Genomic DNA, 17,300 nt, shown 5'->3' on the forward strand with positions numbered 1-17,300 from the left:
GAGAGAAGGTTCTTTATTGAGACAGTAGGAAGGCTGAGATGGAGACAGAGTAGAGGAGACACAGGAAAGAAGGTTCTTTATTGAGACAGTAGGAAGGCTGAGAGGGAGACAGAGTAGGGGAGACACAGGAGAGAAGGTTCTTTATTGAGACAGTAGGAAGGCTGAGAGGGAGACAGAGTAGAGGAGACACAGGAGAGAAGATTCTTTATTGAGACAGTAGGAAGGCTGAGAGGGAGACAGAGTAGAGGAGACACAGGAGAGAAGGTTCTTTATTGAGACAGTAGGAAGGCTGAGAGGGAGACAGAGTAGGGGAGACACAGAGGAGAAGGTTATTTATTGAGACAGTAGGAAGGCTGAGAGGGAGACAGAGTAGGAGAGACACAGGAGAGAAGGTTCTTTATTGAGACCGTAGGAAAGCTGAGAGGGAGACAGAGTAGGGGAGACACAGGAGAGAAGGGTCTTTATTGAGACAGTAGGAAGGCTGAGAGGGAGACAGAGTAGGGGAGACACAGGAGAGAAGGTTATTTATTGAGACAGTAGGAAGGCTGAGAGGGAGACAGAGTAGAGGAGACACAGGAGAGAAGGTTCTTTATTGAGACAGTAGGAAGGCTGAGAGGGAGACAGAGTAGGAGAGACACAGGAGAGAAGGTTCTTTATTGAGACAGTAGGAAAGCTGAGAGGGAGACAGAGTAGGGGAGACACAGGAGAGAAGGTTATTTATTGAGACAGTAGGAAGGCTGAGAGGGAGACAGAGTAGAGGAGACACAGGAGAGAAGGTTCTTTATTGAGACAGTAGGAAGGCTGAGAGGGAGACAGAGTAGGAGAGACACAGGAGAGAAGGGTCTTTATTGAGACAGTAGGAAGGCTGAGAGGGAGACACAGGAGAGAAGGGTCTTTATTGAGACAGTAGGAAGGCTGAGAGGGAGACACAGGAGAGAAGGTTCTTTAGTAAGACAGTAGGAAGGCTGAGAGGGAGACAGAGTAGGGGAGACACAGGAGAGAAGGGTCTTTATTGAGACAGTAGGAAGGCTGAGAGGGAGACAGAGTAGGGGAGACACATGAGAGAAGGTTATTTATTGAGACAGTAGGAAGGCTGAAAGGGAGACAGAGTAGAGGAGACACAGGAGAGAAGGGTCTTTATTGAGACAATAGGAAGGCTGAGAGGGAGACAGAGTAGAGGAGACACAGGAGAGAAGGTTCTTTATTGAGACAGGAGGAAGGCTGAGAGGGAGACAGAGTAGAGGAGACACAGGAGAGAAGGTTCTTTAGTGAGACAGTAGGAAGGCTGAGAGGGAGACAGAGTAAAGGAGACACAGGAGAGAAGGTTCTTTATTGAGACAGTAGGAAGACTGAGAGGGAGACAGAGTAAAGGAGACACAGGAGAGAAGGTTCTTTATTGAGACAGTAGGAAGGATGAGAGGGAGACAGAGTAGGGGAGACACAGGAGAGAAGGTTCTTTATTGAGACAGTAGGAAGGCTGAGAGGGAGACAGAGTAGAGGAGACACAGGAGAGAAGGTTCTTTATTGAGACAGTAGGATGGCTGAGCAGGAGACAGAGTAGGGGAGACACAGGAGAGAAGGGTCTTTATTGAGACAGTAGGAAGGCTGAGAGGGAGACACAGGAGAGAAGGTTCTTTAGTGAGAGAGTAGGAAGGCTGAGAGGGAGACAGAGTAGGGGAGACACAGGAGAGAAGGTTCTTTATTGAGACAGTAGGAAGGCTGAGATGGAGACAGAGTAGAGGAGACACAGGAGAGAAGGTTCTTTATTGAGACAGTAGGAAGGCTGAGAGGGAGACAGAGTAGGGGAGACACAGGAGAGAAGGGTCTTTATTGAGACAGTAGGAAGGCTGAGAGGGAGACAGAGTAGGGGAGACACATGAGAGAAGGTTATTTATTGAGACAGTAGGAAGGCTGAGAGGGAGACAGAGTAGAGGAGACACAGGAGAGAAGGTTCTTTATTGAGACAGTAGGAAGGCTGAGAGGGAGACAGAGTAAAGGAGACACAGGAGAGAAGGTTCTTTATTGAGACAGTAGGAAGGATGAGAGGGAGACAGAGTAGGGGAGACACAGGAGAGAAGGTTTTTTATTGAGACAGTAGGAAGGCTGAGAGGGAGACAGAGTAGAGGAGACACAGGAGAGAAGGTTCTTTATTGAGACAGTAGGATGGCTGAGCAGGAGACAGAGTAGGGGAGACACAGGAGAGAAGGTTCTTTATTGAGACAGTAGGAAGGCTGAGAGGGAGACACAGGAGCGAAGGTTCTTTAGTGAGAGAGTAGGAAGGCTGAGAGGGAGACAGAGTAGGGGAGACACAGGAGAGAAGGTTCTTTATTGAGACAGTAGGAAGGCTGAGATGGAGACAGAGTAGAGGAGACACAGGAGAGAAGGTTCTTTATTGAGACAGTAGGAAGGCTGAGAGGGAGACAGAGTAGGGGAGACACAGGAGAGAAGGTTCTTTATTGAGACAGTAGGAAGGCTGAGAGGGAGACAGAGTAGAGGAGACACAGGAGAGAAGGTTCTTTATTGAGACAGTAGGATGGCTGAGCAGGAGACAGAGTAGGGGAGACACAGGAGAGAAGGGTCTTTATTGAGACAGTAGGAAGGCTGAGAGGGAGACACAGGAGAGAAGGTTCTTTAGTGAGAGAGTAGGAAGGCTGAGAGGGAGACAGAGTAGGGGAGACACAGGAGAGAAGGTTCTTTATTGAGACAGTAGGAAGGCTGAGATGGAGACAGAGTAGAGGAGACACAGGAGAGAAGGTTCTTTATTGAGACAGTAGGAAGGCTGAGAGGGAGACAGAGTAGGGGAGACACAGGAGAGAAGGGTCTTTATTGAGACAGTAGGAAGGCTGAGAGGGAGACAGAGTAGGGGAGACACATGAGAGAAGGTTATTTATTGAGACAGTAGGAAGGCTGAGAGGGAGACAGAGTAGAGGAGACACAGGAGAGAAGGTTCTTTATTGAGACAGTAGGAAGGCTGAGAGGGAGACAGAGTAAAGGAGACACAGGAGAGAAGGTTCTTTATTGAGACAGTAGGAAGGATGAGAGGGAGACAGAGTAGGGGAGACACAGGAGAGAAGGTTTTTTATTGAGACAGTAGGAAGGCTGAGAGGGAGACAGAGTAGAGGAGACACAGGAGAGAAGGTTCTTTATTGAGACAGTAGGATGGCTGAGCAGGAGACAGAGTAGGGGAGACACAGGAGAGAAGGTTCTTTATTGAGACAGTAGGAAGGCTGAGAGGGAGACACAGGAGCGAAGGTTCTTTAGTGAGAGAGTAGGAAGGCTGAGAGGGAGACAGAGTAGGGGAGACACAGGAGAGAAGGTTCTTTATTGAGACAGTAGGAAGGCTGAGATGGAGACAGAGTAGAGGAGACACAGGAGAGAAGGTTCTTTATTGAGACAGTAGGAAGGCTGAGAGGGAGACAGAGTAGGGGAGACACAGGAGAGAAGGTTCTTTATTGAGACAGTAGGAAGGCTGAGAGGGAGACAGAGTAGGGGAGACACAGGAGAGAAGGGTCTTTATTGAGACAGTAGGAAGGCTGAGAGGGTGACAGAGTAGAGGAGACACATGAGAGAAGGTTCTTTATTGAGACAGTAGGAGGACAGAGGGAGACAGAGTAGAGGAGACACAGGAGAGAAGGGTCTTTATTGAGACAGTAGGAAGGCTGAGAGGGAGACAGAGTAGAGGAGACACAGGAGAGAAGGGTCTTTATTGAGACAGTAGGAAGGCTGAGAGGGAGACAGAGTAGGGGAGACACATGAGAGACGGTTATTTATTGAGACAGTAGGAAGGCTGAAAGGGAGACAGAGTAGAGGAGACACAGGAGAGAAGGGTCTTTATTGAGACAATAGGAAGGCTGAGAGGGAGACAGAGTAGAGGAGACACAGGAGAGAAGGTTCTTTATTGAGACAGTAGGAAGACTGAGAGGGAGACAGAGTAAAGGAGACACAGGAGAGAAGGTTCTTTATTGAGACAGTAGGAAGGCTGAGAGGGAGACAGAGTAGGGGAGACACAGGAGAGAAGGTTCTTTATTGAGACAGTAGGAAGGCTGAGAGGGAGACAGAGTAGAGGAGACACAGGAGAGAAGGTTCTTTATTGAGACAGTAGGATGGCTGAGCAGGAGACAGAGTAGGGGAGACACAGGAGATAAGGTTCTTTATTGAGACAGTAGGAAGGCTGAGAGGGAGACACAGGAGAGAAGGTTCTTTAGTGAGAGAGTAGGAAGGCTGAGAGGGAGACAGAGTAGGGGAGACACGGGAGAGAAGGTTCTTTATTGAGACAGTAGGAAGGCTGAGATGGAGACAGAGTAGAGGAGACACAGGAGAGAAGGTTCTTTATTGAGACAGTAGGAAGGCTGAGAGGGAGACAGAGTAGGGGAGACACAGGAGAGAAGGTTCTTTATTGAGACAGTAGGAAGGCTGAGAGGGAGACAGAGTAGGGGAGACACAGGAGAGAAGGGTCTTTATTGAGACAGTATGGAGGCTGAGAGGGAGACAGAGTAGAGGAGACACAGGAGAGAAGGTTCTTTATTGAGACAGTAGGAGGACAGAGGGAGACAGAGTAGAGGAGACACAGGAGAGAAGGGTCTTTATTGAGACAGTAGGAAGGCTGAGAGGGAGACAGAGTAGAGGAGACACAGGAGAGAAGGCTCTTTATTGAGACAGTAGGAAGGCTGAGAGGGAGACAGAGTAGAGGAGACACAGAAGAGGATCTTAGGTCAACAGCGCTATAAGGGGTCTAAACCACTAACCCTCCGGGCATTCATTCATTCATTCATCTCCTTTCTTTCTCTTGCTCCTCTCCAGGTTTGAGCAACATCATCGGCATCATTGTCTACATCTCCAGCAACGCCGGCGACCCCAGTGACAAGAAGGATATGTACAACAAGACCCACTACAACTATGGCTGGTCCTTCTACTCCGGCGCCCTCTCCTTCATCGTGGCCGAGTCGGTGGGCGTCCTCGCCGTCAACATCTACATCGAGAAGAACAAAGAGGCGCACTTCCGCGCCCGCCACAACTTCACTAAGACCACCTCGTCCTTGTCGCCGTACTCACGCATCCCGAGCTACTGTTACCGCCAGAGGCACTCGCGGTCCGGCTCAAGGTCGACCGATCCATCCCGTGAACCTTCACCGGTCGGGATGAAGATGAGTAGCGGAGGAGCTGTTGGTGGAGGAGGAGGAGGAGCTGGAGGAGGAGGAGCAATAGGGATGGGGATGCCCATGGGGGATATATCCATGTACGCCCTCGGTAGGGACCCTCTGGAGGGGGCAAGTGGGTCGGCAGGACCATACAATCCTGGGAGGGATTCTGGATTGTTGCAGGTTCACAACTGCTTCCAGAAAGATCTGAAGGACGGAGTCAACAGGAGGACCACGCCCGTATGAGCGTTTGTGCTCGCTGTTTGTGGGAGAATGAGCTCAAACTTCATGGCAGAAGTGTGAAGGGGGTTTATAACATGCCATTCAAAAATGTACAGCAGAACAGAAGGAATACATGAGTCAATGCATAGGGTTCCTGAACGCTCACCAGAAAGAAACGTTGTACGGTCGAGGACACAGGAACGTTCTTCTCTAAAACGGTTTAATTTACTTGGTGGCGGAAAGTATGTGAACAGACATTTCATTTAGGTGAAGAGGTTACCTGTTACCAAGGCAATAACTTTTTCATCACGCTACTTGGTATCTTCTTTAACAAAACGTTTTTTGTATGTTACACATAAAAAAAAGAACCACAAGTGTTCATGTTGTTGGTTTGTAAAAATGGTTTACTATAATGTAAGTAAGTAAGTAAGTTAAGTAAGTAAGTAAGTAAGTAAGTAAGTAAGTAAGTAAGTACGTAAGTAAGTAAGTAAGTAAGTAAGTAAGTAAGTAAGTAAGTAAGTAAGTAAGTAAGTAAGTAAGTAAGTAAGTAAGTAAGTAAGTAAGTAAGTAAGTAAGTAAGGCGTTATTTATATAGCACCTTCCCAGCAGGAGTGCTTCACAAGTTTAAAAACAAAAACACATCCAAGTAAAACAAAAACTGTGTAAAACAGTGCTTCACCAGTAAAAAACTGTCGAACAGGTCAATTCTTAAAAAACAGAATATAAAAACAGGCATGGACAAAACATAAGAAACTAAATCCAAACGCCAACCTGAACATGTGGGTTTTTAGGTGAATGAGTCCACAGAGGGGGGGGGGGTCTCAAGACCTGGGGATCTCGTTCCAGAGCATTGGGGCCACAGAGGGGGAGGCTCTCAAGACCTGGGGATCTCGTTCCAGAGCCTTGGGGCCACAGAGGGGGAGGCTCTCAAGACCTGGGGATCTCGTTCCAGAGCCTTGGGGCCACAGAGGGGGAGGCTCTCAAGACCTGGGGATCTCGTTCCAGAGCCTTGGGGCCACAGAGGGGGAGGCTCTCAAGACCTGGGGAGCTCATTCCAGAGCCTTGGGGCCACAGAGGGGGGGGGGGGGGGGGCTCTCAAGACCTGGGGAGCTCATTCCAGAGCCTTGGGGCCACAGAGGGGGGGGGGGGGGCTCTCAAGACCTGGGGAGCTCATTCCAGAGCCTTGGGGCCACAGAGGGGGGGGGGGGGGGGGGGGGTTCTCAAGACCTGGGGAGCTCCTTCCAGAGCCTTGGGGCCACAGAGGGGGGGGGGGGGGGGGGGGCTCTCAAGACCTGGGGAGCTCATTCCAGAGCCTTGGGGCCACAGCTTCAAAAGCTCGGCCCCCCTTAGTCTTCAGCCTGGTTCACCACCAGGAGGCGCTCATCAGAGGACCTCAGCGACCGGCTGGATGAATTATTCTGGGTTCCAGGATCAGTTTGGTTCAAGGTCAACGAACACCGTTAGCACTGTGTTGAGAGGCTCTCCTACTGTGTTGTGTATCCTGTAGTGTATTGTATCATGTAATTGTTTCTTTCATGTTTGTATATTTGTATTCGCTCTGGTGACAAACCATGTTTCCCCTCGGGGATTAACTCATTGGGCGCCATACCCGAGATAAGTTGGGTTATCTCGCCATGCGTTGAGCGCCATACCCGAGATTTCTCTGGTTTTGATCCTTTGATATTTTTCCTTTGATCCCCGTTCTATACGGTCAGCCTGGAGCCCTCTAGGTCTCCCTGGCTCATCTGCCTACGTTGGAATTGCAATGACGATCGAATTTTACCAGGTGGCAGTATCGCCTACCTTCTGAACTAGAATAGCTTGGTGTGGATACACCTCTTTTTTTTTGCAAGGGCCCCTCCTCCTTGGAGACAGAGCGATCGCCTCGAGATTTTTTTGCTTGAAGCCTATTTCCCATATACACATATATATATATAGACATATACACAGGTAATCGCAATGGCGATGCGATCACTGGGAATTATTCTTTTTGGAATACCTTCTGGCTAAGGTAAGGTATATTCTATGTCTATTTTACCGAACCTGAAACATGTTTTTGTAACGATCACAGTGTCATGTTTTACCGGACGTAAAACATGCTCGACAAACACAATCGCAGTTACTAGTTAGAACGACCCCCCCCCCCTTGATGATTTTGTGAAGACACATGTGTACATGGTATATACCTTTGATTTGGGAGTAATTGGGGTTTCAGGCGATCAACCAGAACGATTTGGGCTTATTGCATATAACGCGTCATATCTCGCGATCTATGGAAAAAGACTGGATTATTTTGGAAAGGGCCGATGTTTAGCGTGTAATAAACTACGAACTACAGTGTGTAGAAATTTACTGATTATTCAGTAATGGACTATGAACAATGCCTGTCAAATGAGCCATACTATTGTCTCCATAGCTATAATACAGAACACACGATGGGTCTGCAAACATCGCTAAAAATGGTCAATAGCGCTGGCGCCAGGTGGTACAGATGGGGAAAGTGGGTGGCCACCAAAGAGTTAAATAATAAACCATACCATACCATACCAAGGCTCGTTGGCCAGTAATTTTTTTTAAAATAAAACACAGACGAGGGGATTTTCAAACTAAAATTAAAATGCAATTGACTTGTTATTTTATGTTATTTTAAGAATCAACTAACCCCCATTTTACCAATCTTCTCTATTCAATACTATGATTTATTTCCCCTTAATTGCCACATCAACACAATTCCCTTCTAGTAGTAACACAAACCTTTTGCCCTCATTCTATTAGCCTGATGTGTAGTCAGTGTTTTGCTTATTTTATATATATATATATATATATTGTATGTTTCTGTATTGAACATATATATTGTATGTTTCTGTGTTGAACATATATATTGTATGTTTCTGTATTGAACATATATATTGTATGTTTCTGTATTGAACATATATATTGTATGTTTCTGTGTTGAACATATATATTGTATGTTTCTGTATTGAACATATATATTGTATGTTTCTGTATTGAACATATATATTGTATGTTTCTGTATTGAACATATATATTGTATGTTTCTGTATTGAACATATATATTGTATGTTTCTGTATTGAACATACACAAAGAACCTGTTGGTGTGAAGGATGTTTGACTTCACAGTTACAGTTGGTGCTAATACTGTACAGTTTCAATATGCCCTCTTAAGTGCCATTGTACCCTAATATACTATCTTAACCCTTTCACTGCCACACGACAGAAGGTTAACCCTTTACTATCACACAACCGACGGCGATGCTCCATCATTAGCATCATTAGCTCCACATCCGCGTCGGTTGTGTGATAGTAAAGGGCTAACCTTCTGTATTGTCACAGTGAAAGGGTTAACCGGCTGTCGTGTGGCAGTGAAAGGGTTAATAACCTATTTTAACCTTGTATGTTAGTTAGGCTATGTACATGTATGTGTGTATGTACATGTTCTAGATCTGAAACACTGACACACCATGAAATATCCACATAACACATTTGTGTAGATATAAAATAAGTGACAATGAAAATATACATTCCAATATTTAGTGATAAATCTATTTTATTTCTACAACTTTACTTGTACATCATTTTATATAGTCTTTGTATGTTCTCAGTGCAGTATGTGTCTTTATGAATAGAGGTGAGATCACACTATGTATTGTTGTTTAGAATATAATCCTGTGTCACCTATTATCCTCAATTGATGGCAGAGTTCAAAAAATATATTAAAAGAATATATAAAAAGAATACCTTGTTACCTTGTCATTCAGAAGGAAATAGGAAATATTGAGATTGACAACTACGACAATGTCGATGCAGATAAAATACTAGGCTATCAGCAAATATATACTGTGAAAAAGGTTGTTGAGTGAATTTATTGAAATTGTTCATCTACATTTTGTCCAAATGTATCCCATGTGTTTTTAGGTACAGATTTAAATGTGCACTATGTAGTTTGGGGAGGGGAATTTGTTTACATTTGTAAAGCCTGAAATTAATTTACAAAACATGTTCATTTGTAGAATTATTCAATCTTGTGTCATCATAAATTAAAACAAAATAATTTTGAGGCATGGAGGTGAACCAAATGTAAGCATAGAAAATAGCTTCAAACGGGGTCCCACAGACCCAGTTTACTTATTCAGATGTCAAAAAGATAGACCATAGAAATCACCTCTCTGTGTATAAAATGTTCCCCCAGAAACTAAAAAGTTCCCCCATACGGTGCTTTGGTCCCACTATACATACTACAGATGTAGCCATTATACAGGGGTGTAAAAAGTACCCAGAAATTATACTTAAGTGAAAGTATGGGTACCGTCTCAAAATCGTACTCAAGTAAAAGTCAGCGTATCTGGCTAAAAACACACTCGAGTAAAAGTTTAAAAGTTTCTACTTTTAAATGTACTTAAGTACTAAAAAGTAAAAACATTCAAGTTTTTTTTTATTCCGGGGCAATGAAATGTTCCGTTTCGTCCTCTTCATCACTCACTTGTACTTTGTAGATCTGCATTTTAAATGTAAGGAGTAAAAAGTAGTTTTTTCTCTCTGAAATCTAATTGAGTAAAAGTACAAGTATACAAACCTAATAATACAAATCCCCCAAAAACAGTACTTAAGTATTGTAACGAAGTACAATTACTCAAGTACTTTACACCCCTGTCATTATAGAAGGTCGTCTAGGCTTTCTCCACGCTTGCTCCACTACTGTTGCACTCTCACTGCACCCCAAGAGGACATGTTTGGGAATGTTTGTCATCCTTTCAGCTGATCAAAAGGAGCAAGGAGTGGTCTTCTAGCACAGTTGTTCCCAAAGTCGGGGTCGCGACCCAAAGGTGGGCTGCGAGCAGCCACGGGTGGGTCGCGAGATGATAAAAAAAAAAAAAAAAAAAAACATAATTTTTTTTATATTTTTTTTTTTTTTTTATTTTAAAAAAAAATTGTCAGGCCACTGAACTTAGAAGCAGGCCAGGACAGTGTTTCTAGTTGTATTCTAAAATTCTATTCTATTGTATTCTAAAATGTGACTATATGGTTTTATATTAACTTAATAAATAAACAAAAACGAAAAATCTACTTATTTCAACGAACATTTCAAACTAAATAACAGATTATGCACATAAAACGCTGAAGACAACCGAAGCAACAATAGTATTTTAATGAGGCTATTATTATTATCATTATTATTTTGCAACAAGTTAGCCCTCTCATAAATAGCACATATAAATGAATAACTAACTTGAACTAACTTAATAGGATTGAAGTGATATTTGGCTTAAAAAATCGGTCGCCTGGCAAAAAAAAAAAAAAAAAAAAAGCCTGACGATGTGCATTGGGCCGCGGCTCTCTGACGCCTTATTTTCTGGGTCCTGGCCTGAAAAGTTTGGGAACCAATCTAGCAACTAGTCATTTGAGGAACGAATGAGAGAAGACAAAAGATGACTATGGTAGCTGCAGCAGTAGTAATGTTTTACTCTGTATATCACTGTGTGTGTCGTGCTGATTCTAACTCTGTTAACACTAGCTCATGTTGCTTTCCATAGGTTTCACCTGAGATATAGTATTTATAAGTATTTGGTCATCCTTACTGTATCACCATGAATACCATCCATAAACAAAATTATAATGAACTATATATATTATTTGTATAGCAATCGGGGGACAGTTTGTCCCCAACAGTGATGGGGGAATGAATGAAAATACACCCGAGCACAACATTTTCCACAGTATTTGCTTTTTTATCATACTGTACAGTATGAGAGGTTTTGTAGCTAATAAAGTGAGCTTGATGGGCTTTTTGTTTTTCTCCCCCTTATGAAATGGCACAGTAGACATTCAGACAATCACAGGGTGTAAAACAAAATTATTCCTCAAAGTGAGTATTTAAGAAATTAAGTAAAGTCCAAAAAACAGGACGACACTCATTAAAGGGGTATTGTAGAAAAATAAATAAGCCACAAAGGCAACTCCTAAAAACAGAGTTTATATTGAAAACATAAAACAATAAACCTCCACCAAGGGAGTCTATGTGCAAAGGACAGTTCCAAAAGAACAAAAGAAAACACTACCATAAAGGAATCAGCCTCTATAAAATAAAGTGTAAAATAAGCCAGTAGCCCAAAACAACTATGGCTACAAAAGAAGGCTAAATGCTGAATAGGGCAGCACTACACTTTAATATACAACGGCATGCAAATTTCTCGATTCTGATTGGCTGAAACAGTCAACTTACACGTGGGTATTTTTCATAACCCAACGCTCTTGGTCCCAGGACCCGCCCACAACCGAATTACTATCGTGGTTTTAGGAATGGAAGCAAGATGGCGGACAAGCCGGACAGGAAACATTACGAAAGGATAATGTTGATAGGGTCATAAAGACTAAATGAAAAACGATTCTGTCACGGCGAATGTCTTAGTTGTGTAACAAGTGCCTTGTTGCCTTGTATGGATAATTACACCCCATCACAAAATACACTTTAATACATTCCACTAATGATCCTAAACGTTTTATTTTATTGCTTTGGTTTTATTTCATTGCTTTCGTTTTATTTTATTACACTTTTGGGAGCTAAGGCTTTTATTTTGAAATTGACACCGTCCCTTCCGGAGCACACATATTGTCTGCTTTCTGTTTAACGTGCCAGTGTCTCCGTGAACTGAGACAGGTGAGGTCCTTGCTCCATGTTCAGTAATAGATTTCGATCTAAAAGTTGTTAAATATTGTATGTTACATTCCTAAACTGTGAAACGAGTTTGTAATGTAACTCCTGTTGATAATATGTACCTGTGCAGTTTTGTCGGAGGTTTGACTGGGTAAAATGCACTTTAATAAGCAAGTAGGAAGTTTGCACACAGCACGTGCACTGGTAACAGGCTAATGGAGTCACGTCTTTTCTCAATTGTAGCTCGTGCTGTAGATGTCGTGACTGTTCCTAATGCTGCTGCATTTTATGCCTTTGTAACCTAACAGGTGAAAATAAATACGACCAACAGTCATCCATGTCTCTCATCTTTAAACACAACGCCGTCAGAGTACACCGGTCACACTTGGTGCCGTGACCCGGATGCCCTGGGTGGAGTGAGTTTAGGGGGGTGAGTGTAACGGAGGTACCGCAGTCTATCCACAGTCACGAGGTACAGTAAGTGAAGTGGCTGTGGACGTTAAGCGGTACTGCAAGTAAACTCACTCCCCAGAGGCACGCAGTAGCAAGAGGTGGATTCACCTCTTGGTACAGTGGTCTGTGATGTCGCCCCCGGACCAGAGAGACCGGGGTTCAACTCCCACTCAGGGTGATCCCTTAACAGGGGTCGAATCGACAAAAACACAACGCAGTAAGATCACACCGGTGTAGCCGTGGTCCGGGGGCGACATCACAGACCACTGTACCAAGAGGTGAATCCACCTCTTGCTACTGGGTCTGGATGCCTCTGGGGAGTGAGTTTACTTGCAGTACCGCTTAACGTCCACAGCCACTTCACTTACTGTACCTCGTGACTGTGGATAGACTGCGGTACCTCCGTTACAGTTGCTTAAACAATGTTGGATGATGTAATTGATGGGTCATGAGTCATTGTGGAACAAAATAAAAATCGCGCGAATTGATTGATTGATTGATTTTTTTTACCTACTTTCTATAGAAGCAGCTGGGAGGCGGTTAGGTGGCCGAGCGGAGATTGCGTTCGTCACCAACCCCGGAGCTGTGACTCCGGGGTTGTCACCAGCTTGGCTGGCCGTCTGCACTAATACAATTGGCTGTATTAGAGGGTGGGAGAAGCTGGCGGGGTGGGTCCGGGTCGTTGTAAACAGCGACTCCTACAGTTCGGTCGGGGCGCCTGCTAAGCGCGGATAGGACTCGAGGGGGATAGTGTGGTCCTCCCACACGCTACGCCCTCTCGATGAGAATCCGCGCTGCCAGGTGAAAAGAAGCGGTGATTGGCTGGACGTGTGTCGGAGGAAGCACGTGGTAGCCTCCACTCTCCCAGATGATCTGACTGTGGGGGGTAAGTGCGCAGCGACCAGGAAGGGACTGGGAATTGGCATACGACTAACATTGGGATGGGAGAAAATCGGAGGAAAAATGGAGGAAAAAAAAAAAAAAAAAAAAAAAAAAAAGCAGCTGGGAGGTGCGCTGTTTTAAGTGAGCGTGGACTATTGAATTGATTGATTGATTGATTGATTGATTGCTAATTTTATGACTGTCCACCTTGTTTCCAACTGGTTAAGTTTAGGCCCTCTTTCGAAGTTGGTTAAGGTTAGAGTTTGTCTTTAGAGCAGGGCGATAGACCACCAGCCCTGATTCCAAACTCTAACCTTAACCAACTTCGAAAGAGGGCCTAAACTTAACCAGTTGGAAACAAGGCGGACATTAATCAAATTCAATCAATCAATCAATCAATTCAATAACCCACACTCCTCACTTAAAACAGCACACCTCCCAGCTGCTTCTATAGAAAGTAGGTTTAAAAAAAATAAAAAATCTTATAGGGCAAAGAACCCCCCCCCCCCCTATATAGGGCAAAGAAAACCTTTTTAAATTTGTTTTACCTACTTTCTATAGAAGCATCTAAAAATGAAGTTCTATAGAAAGTAGGTTAAAAACTAAAGAAAAGTTGGATGTGTTAGTTTGCTGGATGTCTTGAAAGCCAGTTGGATGTCTTAGTTTGTTGGATGCCTAGTTGAAAGACAGTTGGATGGATGTCTTAGTTTGTTGGATGTCTTAGTTGAGAGACATTTGGTTGTGTTAGTTTGTTGGATGTCCTACTGAGAACAGTTGGATGCACTTCTGAGCTGCTTCCACATGGAGGCAACTTCTCTTATTTTTGGGAACTACTTTTTCTGGCGGATGGTTTTTTCAATAAATCTTCAATTAATGTGTGTTTATTGTATAGCAATAAGGTTGGATGAATGTGCCAGTTGTATAAAAGCCATTACACCATGCGCAGTCGTGGGTTGTGACAATTAGACCACCCCTAGGCATGGTCTAATTGCCACAATATAATAAGCCTGACCAAAAGGATAGCCAACACAAGCAAATGAAAAAGCAGTTGACACTACGATCTCCAAACTCAAATAGACTCAGCCCTGCCAAAGGCACAGCTGCACCGAATCAGGTGCAATCAAGCCCACACACCTGCCGACCCATGAGGCAATCAACCACAGAGGCCAGTGATAGACAGCTATCCCTCACGGGAGACGAAATAGACAGCTATCCCTCACGGGAGACGAAATAGACAGCTATCCCTCACGGGAGACGAAATAGACAGCTATCCCTCACGGGAGACGAAATAGACAGCTGTCCCTCACAGAAAGGAAAAATAAAGCAAAAACCATGACACATACAGCCTCACACAGGCTGAACCGTCAGGTCTCAGTGAGTGCACAGTACCATTCTATCAAGAGGGTGTCTCTGAAACATAGGGCCTTTATTATTTATTATTTATAACCAGAAATAACAAGAGATCTCATATCACACCTATTTTGGCCTCCCTACACTGGCTCCCTTGAGTTAATTTTAAGGTGCTACTCGCTAGAGCCCTTCATGGTCTATCACCTGGATACAACTCAGACCTTTAAATGCCATGCCTGGTTTTCCATTTTACCGCTTGAATGCCACCATCCGCGCCAATGTTAACGTTAATATCGCCTAATCTATGTTTTAAATTATGTGTCTAATCTGCCCATCGCATTATCAAAGACTATGTTCCAGACAGTGCTGTGAAGGCAGATTGTTTTTTTATCGCGTCGTTGCCGTTTCAGAGCAGTTAGAAAAGCCCCCGTTTTGATATAAAAAACAACTCATTCTGGAGCATTCTATGAAAATCGTCTTTTAGTGGAATATTCCACAACGTTGATATTCGTCGGCCTTTTTATGAATCGTTTTCAAATAAACGCTAGATGATCAATATTATACGTGCACGCACGCACATTACGGCCGCGCGCGGACAATCGCCTTGTTGATTTCCTCTCGGACTTTTACAGTGAAAACGAAAGAAGAGATTTCACAAAACAGCTTATAACTTCATCAAAATTACTCTGATTATCCTACCACTGATAACATAGAGTCCTTACCTGACATCAGATGGTATCCAACTGGTATATTCCAATTCCTGATCACCATTCGAAAAAATCGATACGTGTATGGATCCAACGCGACACAGTGGTTCTCCATGATCCGCGGAGATCTGAGGCTCCAGAATGAACTCTAGTAACCCCGGCTGGATCAGTGAACTGGAAAATGTGGAGTACCGGATTTTTTTCCCCATTCATTTTCATTGAGTCCATTCCAAAATCACTTATGTCATCTGGGAGACGACAGGGGGCGCTTTTTTCCACAGTGATCACCGGCGCAGCTCGGCAATACTCGGGTAGGCTCGGGTGATGCAATAATTTTTCAGATCGCAAAAAAAAAAAAAGAAAAAAAAAATCCGAGAAATCTCGTGAGTGGCTAGCAACCACCTATAAAAAAACACGAGAAATCTCGTGAGTGGCACTGAAAGAGTTAATAATAATAATAATAATGACTTGGATTTATATAGCACTCTTCACTGACCCAGAGCGCTTCACAGAGTCCATTATTCGTTCATACACAGTCATACCGGTGGTGGTAAGCTACAGGCAGACTCACGGAAGCGTGGAGAATAATCATCGCCTACGGCCCCTCCGACCACCACCAACATTCATTCACATGCATACACATTCATACACATTCATACACATTCATACGGGGCAAGTAGGTTAAGTGTCTTGCCCAAGGACACAACGGCAGTGGGATGGACATGGGCTTGAGCGGGATTCGAACCACCAACCCTTGGATCATTGGACAACCCGCTCTACCCCTGAGCCACGCCGCCCCATCTTATACCTCACTCATCGAAACCGGGCCCTTAGATCCTCTGACAAACCTCTATTGTCTGTCCCTGGGGCCCGGCTTGCACCCCGGGGTGATCCTGCCCGTCAGGTAGCTGCTCCCGAACTGTGGAACGCCCTCCTCCCTTTATCACTGAGATCAGTAGAAACATGCAACTCTTTAAAACAAAACAAAATCTAAAAACACTACTGTTCAGACAGGCGTTTGGCTAGTTTTATCTTGGTCTTATTTTGTAGTATATCTCCAATTGGTGTGTTTAATTTATTCTATGTATTAATGATGTTGTTTGATGCTCTTAATTTCTTTGACTGGAAAGCACTTCCTGATCCTGTATCTAGAAAGGTGCTATATAAATAAAATGTGCTTACTTACTTACTTAATAAATACACACAGAATGCCCTTATACATAGACATACAAAGACTAATCCACATTGAGCAGTTGGAAGACAGCAGTGTAGAGTGAGCTACCTGTACGCAGCCACCTTAGATGGATGAGAGAGGGGTGGGAGGGGGGGGGGGGTATTTCTTGAAGGTACCCTAAACAGACACTTTTTTTGATACTATGGATGAGATATTATGGCATTTATTATGGCATGTTATGCCCCGCCCCACTCGCCCTGTAACCCGATAAGCAGACAACCTGACAACTTGACTCACTGCACACATTTATAGCATTGGATTCACCCCACCCACCCACCCTGCCATGGACCTAACGCCACGCCCACCCCATCTCCAATCTCCAAATACCCAAACATACCCCCACCCCCTTTCTAACACCACGCCCACCTCCTCTCCAATCTCCAAATACCCCCCCCCCCCCCCCCTCTCTAACACCGAACATACCCCCCCCCCCTCTCTCTCTCTCTAACTAACACCCCTCTCCCTCCATGGCAGCCACTTGGTTTGGTCATCAACTTTCCTGATCTGCCTCGACAGCTGTAGGTCTAAACTCATACATACAGCACACGGCACAGTCAGTGGGGAGACGTGGTGAAACTAGGGCACAGCAGTCTGGCCCCTCTCCGCTCCAACCAGAGGCACACGTTATTCAGGACCGGGG

The 17,300-nt window shown here is 44.4% G+C and overlaps 1 protein-coding gene across 1 annotated transcript in view; it reads left to right on the plus strand.

The window, feature by feature from the left end:
• LOC311231824 (voltage-dependent calcium channel gamma-4 subunit-like) overlaps positions 1-5,384 on the plus strand; it is a gene marked incomplete at both ends in the record, with an annotated part of 90,955 nt that extends 85,571 nt beyond the window's left edge. Inside the window, one exon of the mRNA XM_084318446.1 lies at positions 4,801-5,384. Coding sequence (XP_084174572.1) covers positions 4,801-5,384 — 584 coding nt within the window. The remainder of the gene's footprint in view (positions 1-4,800) is intronic.
• Positions 5,385-17,300: the final 11,916 nt, after the last annotated feature.

The sequence above is a fragment of the Notolepis coatsorum genome (assembly GCF_963971535.1).
Source record: "Notolepis coatsorum genome assembly, chromosome: 7".
NCBI classification, from domain to species: domain Eukaryota; kingdom Metazoa; phylum Chordata; class Actinopteri; order Aulopiformes; family Paralepididae; genus Notolepis; species Notolepis coatsorum.